The sequence below is a fragment of the Pyxicephalus adspersus genome, chromosome 5 (genome assembly GCF_032062135.1).
Source record: "Pyxicephalus adspersus chromosome 5, UCB_Pads_2.0, whole genome shotgun sequence".
NCBI classification, from domain to species: domain Eukaryota; kingdom Metazoa; phylum Chordata; class Amphibia; order Anura; family Pyxicephalidae; genus Pyxicephalus; species Pyxicephalus adspersus.
In genome coordinates this window covers 76,191,517-76,204,094 of record NC_092862.1, presented here as the reverse complement: position 1 = coordinate 76,204,094, position 12,578 = coordinate 76,191,517, and the positions used below count along the sequence as shown (strand labels likewise).

General features: G+C 37.3%; 1 protein-coding gene across 1 annotated transcript in view; it reads right to left on the bottom strand.

Moving 5' to 3' along the window:
• The window catches only part of NFX1 (nuclear transcription factor, X-box binding 1), a 56,507-nt gene that overhangs the window by 41,848 nt on the left and 2,081 nt on the right, over positions 1 to 12,578 (bottom strand). Inside the window, exons 2-3 of the mRNA XM_072411893.1 lie at positions 10,679 to 11,725; positions 4,690 to 4,851 (exon numbers count right to left, since the gene is read on the bottom strand). Coding sequence (XP_072267994.1) covers positions 4,690 to 4,851; positions 10,679 to 11,725 — 1,209 coding nt within the window. The remainder of the gene's footprint in view (positions 1 to 4,689; positions 4,852 to 10,678; positions 11,726 to 12,578) is intronic.

Sequence of the window (12,578 nt, the reverse complement as noted above, 5' to 3'; positions counted from 1 at the left end):
AAAACATATACTATGCCCACAAATATCTAAAAACACATTATTTTTTTACTGCGGAGATTCATATTAAAAGAAGCATGCCATTACAGTAGCAAACAACCATTTCTGATTATCATGAAAAAGGAATAATGTATTATACTTTTTATTTTAGAAGTAGAATGTCCCCTAAAGATCTCTGTGTACCTTATCCGAAAATTACAGAGCCAAAAATTATTGTACAAAGCCAATTTCTGAGGCTGTTTTGGGCTCCAAAAACTTAGTAAGATATTTGCAAAACAAAATCTGTTTCCATCTAACTCTGCAAATTCCAAAAAGGATAAGAACAAGCGAGCTAAATAAACATAGATACATTTTGCTTGTTACATGGTGTTATGAACACAGTGTACTGCAGAACTGGAAATTTCAATAAAACAAATTAGGTCTACTTATTTTTTTTCTCCAAAAAACAAAACAATTTATACATAACAGACATATTATACATAACATAACATACATAACAGAAATGTAAACCAGGTTGTTTACAGGCAAACTTTGTTTTTTTATTTTACTTCAAATATTATTGATAACCTCCACATGGAGTTAGAGAGGAAGCAGCAATAGAACAAGGTCTCTACATACAAAAGTTCCAAAGTTGTGGCCCTTCTCTTTGCTTTCCTTTCTGTGGCTATGCTTTGTGAATGGAAAAATCAATGAGAGTGGGCACAACATTGGATCCAATATCTGTAGAAAGAGCTATCTGCAGACAATGTTATAATGTGGCTACCACTATACTTTGTGGCAGAGGCTCAGTGGGGCTTAAAAACAGCAAATTAAGAGAAAACTAAACGTTTGAACAGAAGTTATAAAATTATCAGAAAAAAATGCAATGCAACTGTGCCTGGAGCTGTGCTTTAATGTTACATAGGTCTCAGCACAGATCAGACAGCCCTGATGCTGGTCCTATTTTAAATTGTCAGTTGATCAAACAATCCTACGACAACAATCGACTGGGGAGGTCTGAAAAAATAACAAACAAAAAAACTGCACAGAGGTGAGCGATATCACCCAATTAATCAGTACAAAACAACTGCAAAGTAAAAAATACATCTTGAGTATGGCATTATAACTAACAGTACCGCCCTACATTTTTCAGTATTTTTAAGCTTCATCTCTCATACACAGTACCAACATTCTGTTCACATCTAACTAAAATGTTTACATTTCGGCCAGAAGTCTTACTGCCAAAAGAATACTAAGAAATATCTCCGCAATGGGTTCACAGGACATCTAGAGCTCCTCAGTTGGGTACATTAAAAGGCCCATGGATTATTTATTCTGTGTCTACCTCCAGGTTTCACTGATCATAGCTTTAGGTGTGACCTTCCAGCTACTTTGTAGTAGTGTCCAAGTATCTTCCCCTGACATCTTAAGGAAGTCCGCCCATTTGTTTACCATTTTTATGTGGACCGGAGGGTCTTTAAGTGTACCCCCACCCCCAATGTTGAATACAACCAGGAGAGGGATTTGCATTCTGTGCAAAGAATAATAAACCACCTATTAGACTCGCAGATATATACTTTTTGATATAAATGCTTCATTAAAAAAAAGTACAGCTCGTTCAGCATTAAATATATAATGCTTTTTTATAATATTTTCTAATTACAGTATTTTGGGGTTATCTGTAAAATCTATAGCCTTAAAGAGGAACTAACCCCCCCACCTCCCAAAAAACACACCTTTAATCCTGCAGATCCGTCGGGTGGTTTCCTCATTTGGGTCCTGTGTCTTCCCGGAGCAGAGAAAGCACCTCTCCCCTCTCTTCCTCCGTGGTCCTTCTTGTTGCGTGACAGACTGCGCAAAATACTGCCGATCTCACTGCGCATACATAAGATCGCCAATTTTTTATTTCATTGATGAAAGGGCTCCTTTTGCGCATGCCTGAGATGAGGGCATGCCCAGAAGGAGCAGCCAGAAGCGTCGCAGGATGCGTGACACAGGTGTCCTGGGAAGTGTCACACTTAACATTTTTACTTGAAATAAAAGGGTTGTCTACCCTTTTATGTAGAGTAAAAATTTTGAGTTTAGGTACGCTTTAAGATCTAGATATCCACTTTTATTTACACAACAGCAAGAATATGCAATAGGATATTGATTATTTTTAAGTATTCAGAGTATTATTACCATAGCTTAATAAAGAGGGGACTACAAACATTACACAAAGCTCTATATGAAAACCTCCATCTGTTTTTCTTTTCTCAGTGCTGACAATAGCTCAGCATGGTGAAAGTAAGCCGAGTTGCTATAACAACATCATTTTAAGAGTAATAAATGCAAGACAGAAAAAAGTTCTTTGTTCATGCAGGCCAACTAGTGCTTTCCTTAACTTGTGAATTTGCATAAAGTGTTTTCTTTGCTTGATATTTCTCTGGGAGGGACAATTAATAAAGATGTATCATTGCTACTGTATCTATGGCAACCACATCAACCACAAGACCAAGCAAGAGAAACTTCAATTTACATCATCTACCTGGGCAGATTTTTCTTGCATTAATGCATAAACATTTGGCAAATATTTTACTAGTGTAGTCCAAGTAAACTACATCAGGAGCAGAAGCAACAATGTGGCCTTAATAGCAATGTTTTGTTGGCAAGATCAAAAAGTACTTGGTGGACCTTACTAGGGAATTTAGGGCAAACACATACTGCACAATTATAAATGTTTACATCTTGTATTTTTTTATCGTCTCATTGAAAGATTAAGCACAACAACAAATCAATGTCGGTTAAATGACACACTGACACACAATGATTGATAATATGCCTGGAACAAAAGACCTCCTTAGTATTCTTCATGACACCAGACCAAGGATTTGGTGCTGGAAGGTTCCATCTACATGGCAGAACAAGGGTCCAGTACTTGCCAAGAGTCTCAGTCATGTGGTATGATGTGAGCCACAACTCTAATCTTTTCCATCATACACCATTATGACTAGGAAAGGTGAGGCCTGAATGGAAAATTTACTAAGATAAAAAGACTGCCATTGCTGAAATCCCATTTTACACATGCCATTGGTCTGGCTATCGTGCTGACTTTACTTCACTGCTCTTCCATCAATTTTCCAAAACTAGTATAAAAAGTTTGGAGTTTGATTCTAGTTTTTTGATCTTCATACTTGTTCCATTTCAGTACTACAAAAACCCTTTATGTAAAAACTTCAGAAAACCATATGGGAGTCTATTCATGGACACCGACTCACTCATGCTGATTTTTGAACCATCTGCTTTAGAATGGATGCCGGTCTGAACACCTAGCAGCACAGGTGATCATCCTGGACAATAAAAAACCCTCAAGGACTCAACAGTGGAGTATGAGGAAACAAAATCAATTCAATTATAGGGAAATCAGAAATATGAAACAAAAAGAAAATGTTCTATTCATGGCAAACAGTGGATGAGCTAGCTATCATATGTAGAGTAAAAGAGCTAACAAAGTCAGAGCCCAAGACAGTGAAAACAATTCAAATTAATCTGTCCAGGTAAGAACAGAACTACAACCTTGTACACATTATCTGCGCCTGACCAGACAAATACAAGAGTCATAGGTTGATTTAGCATAGGCACCCAAGATAATCCAGACAATGGAGTCTCAATTCATCTTACACAACGTAACTATTCCACAGCACCATCAGATGAATCCATATTTTTATCTCAGAGTTCCCATACCAGAAGATCGTCCAAATCAGAATGTGATGGGGACCAATAAATCTCCAGCAAACTCTGGTTGCAGTGCAGGAATGGAAGACCCTTCAAGTTCAGAAGGTGGGTGCAAGGTCAAAGTGCTATATGAATAGAACTAGTAGATACATGTAGCAATTGTCCACAATTGGCAGAGGATTACGTTGAAGAGGAGGGCTGAAGGTATGAGGGATACTTTGGGTGTCCTTGCTGCTAGTGGAAAAATGCTGGGTGAGAGGGGTTGAGGAACGTATGGTGAGGAACAAGACTCCCTCCAAGTGTCAACTGAAGGTTGGGCAGAAGAACAAGTAGGCAGCCCCAACACATCAGAATTGTGATGACATATCTAGTGAAAAATCCTTGAGGATGTGAAGTCTGGGAAGGGGCATTATGGTGTAGAGGTGGCTGTGTAGGTCAGGTGGGGACAGCTGGGCAGCTGCAAAGATATATCCAGCATCGCACCTGGCTACAACTGCCTGGGAAAAACACTGCTGCAACATAAAACAGATGTTAACTTCAGGAAAGAGAGCTGTGAATGGGTAGGAGAGTATCTGGCTCAAAGTACAAGGCAAGGACTCAGGTAGTCCTATAAACCCCAAAAACTGGTAAGAGCTGAAGATTATAAGGCACGAGGTGACCAAGCAACCATAGCTAGTAGTTGCAAGATGTTTACTTGCAAATAAATGCCATGAAAAAAATGCAGAGTTTAAATGGAGAGACCTGTTCTCATAACATTGTAGACAAATATTGGCTAAAGAAAAAAAAAAAAAAAGGTCAAATCTTGATTGTCAATGTCCATTCCCAGTAGTATAAGGCTACTTTCAGAAAAACAAAAATGGTGCTATCTGGTTGCAATGGAATATCACCAGAACATTTGAGCAAAAATGTGGCCTAAATATACATGTTGTAAAATTAATTTAAAGAGATGATTACCGAAAAAGAGAACAGAATTACTTAAAAAAAAAATTAAATACTGACCTTCAGCTTGTGATGCAGGAGATCTGGCCCATTTTTTGATGCAGTTGAGGTGAAACACATGGTAGCAGCTCTGACAGCTCCAGACTGGAGCCATAACTCTTATTACCTCACAGCATACCATACATTCATACTTCTCTGCTGTCAATTGTTCAATCAATGATCCTATAAAATACAAGCACAATCTTAATGAAAAGTAAGCAGTTCAAATGACATTCAGCTTTATACAGAAAATTAGAGGAGCCGCCTAGGTAAATCAAACTGGCCTCTGTGCTTTATTGCAGGTTTTAAAATAAAATAAAAATTTAATACTGGATGGTTAAAATGGACAAATACCCACAATCATTACACTGGGCCAGTGAAGAGTTTTTTTTAAACAACCCGTCATTAACATTCATGTTTCAAAACTTTCCCCAGAGTCTTTTAGAAGCAAAAACCATCATTCTGGTGCCAACAAGTAGAATAAACACTTTACCATACAAAGGTACAGTGAATGTAAACCACTCCAACGCTAAAAATAATGTGAATAAAAGAATCTAAGCATTTATTGTTCAAATAATTGTTTACTTGCAAATATTATACAAATTATATTAATATTATACAAATTACTTGCAATATGTATGTGGAAACAAATGTTTATTTGTAACATCCCAGCATTCCAACAGTTTTAAAATACTTGGACCATCCTGCCTGGCACCACAATACCACATTTCTATATTTATATATATATATATATATATATATATATATATATATATATATATATATATATATATATATATAAAAAAAAACTTGACTAGTGCCATTATAACAAGAGAAACAATTTTCTTTACTTATCCTGTCAGCAATTTTTGATTTACAGGTTTGGATATATAGAACAAAATTAGTGAAAAAAGAAAGTACACCCTTTTTAATTCTAAAGTTTTACTTATCAGGGAAGATTTTTTTCTAAAATAGGTAAATACAACCTCAGATAGAAAAAAAAAGCACATAAATACTGACACAGTGTAAGATGTTACCAGACACTATTCTCCATCTCCGACTCTACAGGTTTGTTCTGGGCCTTGCCAAAACTGAGGGCAGTCGGGGGTCTGGTTTTTTCCTAAATGGAAGAGGGTTACATGTTTTTTTTCTTCTTTGGCAAGTTGGACTCCTAAGGTCATTTTATGGATAAGTGGGAGGATATGGTATCATTATAAATGGAATGAAATCCCATTGGAATGATCCATCTTTCCTTTCAAAACTTCAGGGCCCAATTTTAGCTGGGCTGGGCTGTTTAGCTGGTACGTGTGCAGAAATTTTTTTTCTCACATTCTGTATCTCACATTCTGTGAAAAGAAAGTCTCTTTCCATGTAGACCTTGCTTTCAGCTAGTTATAATTCGTGTACAACAGTATTTTTTTTTTTTTTTTGCTTGATCCAATACTCATCTATCTCACTTGTGTACCCATTATGGATCTGAACAGTTTTTAAATCTAAGCTATAGCCATGTTTTTCTTTTTTTTTTTTCTCCAGGGGACCAACAAGGTATTTTATGATATTGCTATGGAAAGGGTATTTGTTGTGCCTACTACAGAGCAATATTTATGTGTTATGTAAAAAATGTGAATGAAACAAAAATATCCCCAATACAATGTTGTATCATATAAGCAGCTTAGCATAAGGTTTCCACCTACACAGTAAATTCTAATTGCCCAAAGAAAACTTACTGCCTGCCCATAACAATTATGAAAAACGTAAGATCAATGTGCAACCCTTGGTTTTCTTTAGTAAAACCAGCACGGATATGTGTAATGTTTGAGCATTTATCGCCTTTCCTCTGCTGAGCTAAATACAAATGCTTCTTATTACAAGTCTTGGCAAAGCTCAGTAGCACACAGAACTGTAATTACAACTCAGATGTCTCTGGTAAGAACAACAGATCTTAAGCTGACAAGCTGTAGGTTATGAATCACATGCTTCAAAACCAACACTCACACGTATCATCTTTTACAATAAATAGCCATCCATGGTTTATGGTTTATAAGATGACTATAAAGAAAGCTTTGAAATAAGAATTGGACCTTTAAATATAAAATATGGAGATCTAAAATGTCTTGTAATAATATCACATTTAAATAGGTTGTGAGAGTTGAAAAAAAATGAAGACAAGAGAATACAGCAAATACAGTGTCTACAGCAACAGAACTGCACTAGGCTTTCACAACTTCAATGTAGAGCACAGAAGAAAATAATATGTGCTCCAAATAACATTTCAGTGCTTTATTCTTTTTTAGGGATTCAAAAAAACTTCAACCCAAAACTAAAATAGAATAAGCAGATTTATTCAGTAGCAAGCCTTATACAAATATGTGAAAAGCAGGGTAAATAATGGAATAACAACACAGCAAGACATTGTCAGCAGGAATTACAAAACTTTAGATGTCAAATGTGTGTCTGAAAACTGGATAACCTTAGCTTTAAAACATCACCCCAGTGTTATAACATATGACGTGTGTGTTATGCACAGTTATAACTGTATTATTGTAGTTTCAGTGGATCAAGGTCTATAGTAAATCTTGTTTATATCCACATTACATGGGGTTTACTTCATTTAGTTTGATATGAATGCTATAATTTGTAACTTTCTCCTCTCTTGTGTTAAGCATTTGGAGAGAGCTGAAGAATCATCAGCTTTTATAGCCGTTATCCAATTGCTGATACTATGTATACCTTATTATTTTACAATGTATTTGTACACCTATTACTGTATAAAGTAGTTGCTAACATTACACATTAGATGCTACAACTCAGCAGCTGAGCTCAATACACTGACAAGTGTCAACTTGTGGTGGTTAGACAAGGTGAAAGTTGCTAATATCACCTTCAAGAACTGACAGTTTACTTTATGCCTAATATCTTCCGACCAACAGGTTCCACTGTAACATGATTCTCAATTATTCACTTCCTGTCAATGGTTTTAATGTTGTTTCAGTGACAACTGTCGGAAGGAGGGATTTCTTTCAGTAATAATTTTTTTCCTACTTCCTGATTTGTCTTTGGGACATCCAGTTAAGGTATTTTTCAGAATATGGACAAGTAAGGACATGTTTCTTGTAGCATTGCTTCAGTTTTACAACTAAGGTATTTGTAGATCTGTATAACTAGCAATTCCAGAAGTCAGAATATGCAATGTATACATATTTACAGGAAGAGCCCCTCCACCCCACCCCCAGACACTTAACAAAAGGGTTTCAAATAAAAAGTAACATAACCAGTGATTTATCAAGTCAGTGTATTTCCATTGCCAAGAACCATGTACAAAGAATAGATAAAGCTGCTCACCTACATCTAATATGTCTCACATGAGACCATTCAATATCACATTGGCACAAATGTTCCTCTTTCAGCGTGAACTACATTATCTAGTGCTGATGGATTATGACCATGAAACTGTACAATGATTTTCAATTAGAAGTTTCACTATTGTTCAGCTCCTCCGGAAAGAAAGATCAGCTCTAGGTCTGTGCCTACTCCTGTTTCCCTTAGCAACTTGCTCTTGTGTCCTGTGAGCTGCTTTTGTAACAAACACAAAAGAGCTGCTTTTAGGTCCTCTGACTAACTAGAATCATTAAATTGCTACTTCAGCACCACAACTAAAGGGCACAGTAACGTGGACATCTACTAAACCACAGCCAGGAGGAAAGAATGTACCTAAGTGCTGTTTTTATAAAGTACTGCTACCGATGATTATTATTATTGACTTATCACCATCATCTTCCATGGCACTGCACAAAGTAAAACTGATGGACATTTTTTTTATGTAAAGCAAAGCTATATTTTGCTCCATGTCATGCTGAATGAGATGAGTAGGCTCAATAAAAAAAAATGCCCCCTCTATGGGGGGTGCAGTGTCTGTAATTGCACCAAGCTATGAGCAGCATCCACTATTGAATGAGTAACACACACACTATATATATATTTATTATATACACACACACACACAATAAAAACAAGCTAAATAAGGACATATAAAAGACATTTAGGGTGGTGTGTTTTAAAGTAAGAGAATCAAAGGTCAATGTTTCATCTACATTCCATATGAGTTAAATAGCACAATGTAACAACACATTTTTACATGGTAATTCCTGAATGACATTTACAGAATAATTGCTAGTGTTATCTAGAATAGGAAAACACTGCATTTTGACTTCTGCTTCTACTACAAAGCAATTTTACGCTGATATTTTGGGAAATTAAAGACATTTGTGGCTAATCAAAATATCTTAAGTTACACAATGTCTGTGGCTTCCATGATCTTTAGTTTACAATCCCCTACAACATTTAAAAAAAAAACCACTTTTGCTGCAACTTCAACTAAAGCTGCGTACACACCTGCAATTTTTCTCGTTGGAAAGGATCTTTCACGATCCTTTCCAACGAGAAAAGACTGCACGATGCATGAACGATGCTGTACATACAGCACCGTTCTTGCTCTATGGAGAGGGGAGGGGGAGAGCGACGGAGCGGCACCCTGCTGCGCGCTCTCCCCTTCCCTTTCATTAGGATCGGTCGTCGTCCATGGATCCGCCAGGACGGTCGTCGGACGATGGACGACGACCGACTGTACACACGGCAGATTTTCGCCCGATAATTGGCCGATACCGATTATCGGGCGAGAAAAATTTGCCGTGTGTACGCAGCTTTAGGATAGATGGCCTCACAATCTTATCAAGCACACACTGACATAATGCAGAATTCAAGGTTAACTAGATAAGTGCAGTGCCTGAAGAAGCAATGCGACCCCAAACCGTAACATTTCTACCATGTGTGTATTTAGATCTATGCCATTTAAAGATTTTTTCACGTATTGTGAAATTATTGTGTTCAAATAATTTGGTCATATTTTAAAATAGTTTCCTAGACCTTTTTTCTGAGAGACTCAGATATTTTGGCAGAGACTTGATTTTGGCATGATGACAGCACACATCAATACCAAATAGATGTCTAAGGTTTAAATAGGACAGGTTCCACCAGGTTCTTTTATTATCATAACCTAACCTGGAACAATAAGACACATTTGATGGCGAAAAGAACTAAGTGTGGGTTTACTTATATTTTCAACATGACATATTTAGGTTCATGTTAATTCACTTTTTGAAAATGAATATGCTGCAAATAGTTTGTGTAATTTGTTTATTTTATTGTTTTGTGTATTTATCCTTTATTTGGACACAGGTTTTAAAAGAAAATCTAAGGTTTAGAGGAATGAAGTGTACTTATTTCTCACAGGAAATTTTACATCGACTTTTCCCTGAGTGAGCACAGATATTAGTACATATGTATCCCATGTGAAAAAAGTAATAACAGGACAAACCAGCTTAGTGACCCAATCCTTATAAATGGTTTATCAATTCAGTAGACACAGCAAGGACTGATAGTCCCTTATAAGTGAGAATATACAGTTTTTTGCAAAAGTAATTTTCTCTTATCTTTAATTGGGGGAAAGGTAGAAAAAGGATTTACTGCTTCCTAATAATACTAGATACTCAATGCCAGCCAATACCGCAGATCCTTTATAAAAAAAAAAAAAAAATTTAGGGGCATCCATCACAGAGATATTTCTACTTGTTTTCGTACAGCCCACAGTGAAAGAGAGATAACCAGAGAACATACAGTATGCAGCATTTCAGAGAATTGAAAATAATACCTATTAAAGTTGAACTAAAGTTAAAATATAACAAATTGTGAGAAGGCAGGTCCTTTAATGCAGAAGGCACAGGCAACTAAATACATTTACCAGCCAAATAGCATTTTTTTTTTAAATTAACACCACAGATCATATCTCTGGGTATGAAATCTTCAGCAATTTCGATTGGCCAGGCCAGAATGATTTAACTTCTGCACACATGCACACCCAGAAATATACTGGGATACTGAATACAGTACACTAAGCTGCACATGTATGTGTAATTAATATGGTGTTATTTAAGGCTTTTTGAGTCTCACTCACCTGTATGCGTTTCCTTATTCTTTGGTACGTCATGTTTTTTCCATTGGCGGCTAAACCCTGGCTGCATAGACTGTTTAGAAGCACGCTCTTGAGAAGAGTGTTTTCTTCCTGCATCTGCTGCCCAGTGGTGCCCATGGGACTTTGGATCCTGATATGCATTGGACAAAGAAGGCTCCTTTACATGATCAGTTTTCTTCTCTTTAGATGAAAATGCTGCTGAATGACTTTTATTGTGTCTTAAAGGCTTGCTCTCTAGTAATTCATCTGCCTTACTTGCATGATCATCCTGAGGTTTTTTCCAGTTTTGAGATACCCGTGAAGGCTTAATTCCAGGACCTGAAGATTTCTGTTTCTCTTCATTTCCTCCAACACCTTTGTAATGTTCTAGTCTTGAATTAAAGCGCTCTTCATTATGATTCCCTGATTTTGCAATGCCTCGGGGTGGTATATTTTCAAACATTTCTTCAGTTTTTTGCTTGGGAGCTACCCGTTTCTCCCTCTCGTAAGAATGTTTTGTTCTATCACGAGGTCCTCGCAGGGATCCTCCAGAAACATGCGTAAGTCTCTTTGGCTTGGCACCACGGCTATCAGCACTGCCCACCTCTTTCTCGCTTTCTGATGAACACAGGTCACTGGCATCCCTGGTTCTGATGCGCCAGTCACCAAGAGGAGTGGTTCCAAAAGATGGCCTTCCTGAGGTGTCAGAAAGGGGCTGCCTTGGATGGTTCCTAGTGTGTGACCTTTCACTTCGAGAACGATGCCATCTTTGATTCTGAAAGCTGTGGTTCTTCACAGGTTTGCTACTGATCTCTGGGGATCCTTGCCTTCCGTTGTTGTTTTTGGCAGAGCTGTGGTAAGAGTGCATTTTCTGTGAAGGACTGTCATTACTTTCTCTAGTTGGCTGATGCGGAAGGGAGGAGGGCATGTTGCTGGTTCTGCCCCAATTTCTGTTGTTTTCAGCTCTGCCATGACTTCTCCAGCCAGAATGGTGACTTAGGTGTTCTCTAGGTATGAAGTCAGGTGCTTCAGGATTGTACTTTGTTGGTCCTAAGAAACATAAATTTAACATATCTGTCAAAATACATTAAGTACATTGAGATATTTATAAGACACCTACAAGTACTTTAATACATACACAACTTCATGAACAACAATGCGGTGTAACCAAGCACTAGTACAAAGTGTATAAAAAAAAAAAAAAAAATCTTTATTTCACAACATAGTAAATCACTGAAACAAGCAGATCTATACCAGGTATTAGGACAGATAATATTAACTTTCTTATTGCTGGTTAATGAATAAATCAGTTGTTATGAAGTGTTGTATGAATGTTATAACTGGCCTTACTGTGTGTGCGGTCTTGTGATTCCCGTGTTCTTGTCTGATTCTGTTCACACCAAGTACGTAACAGATCCATGCTGGTGTGATCTGTGTGTGCTTGTGCTGCTACACAGAACATAAAGGACACTATGAAAAAAAAAAACAGCATGCCTGTATCTCCCACAGCCAATTGTGATTCCCACCAGCTCTGTATGACATCGCTATAGTGGTTGCCCATTGCATACGCAGACATGCCTACTGTATGGGCTATTCAGGCATGTGACATCCTTCTATACAGGGACTAGGTGTACAAGCACAAGGATGGCCAAAAGATTTCTTGACAGGGTCCATCACCTGCACATGTGTTTCCTGGATGCATCACCATAGATGATGTTAACATGTGGCACACCAAAGTACAGGGCATAAAGTAACATACCTACTCCTTAGCTAACCCCATTTATTTTCTGGGGAACGCATGCTGTGCAATGCACTAGACAGAAAATGGTATATTTATTTATTTATTTTAGCTGTGGATACGGGTTAAAGGTCCAATGAAAATCAACAAGCAATGCAGCACATG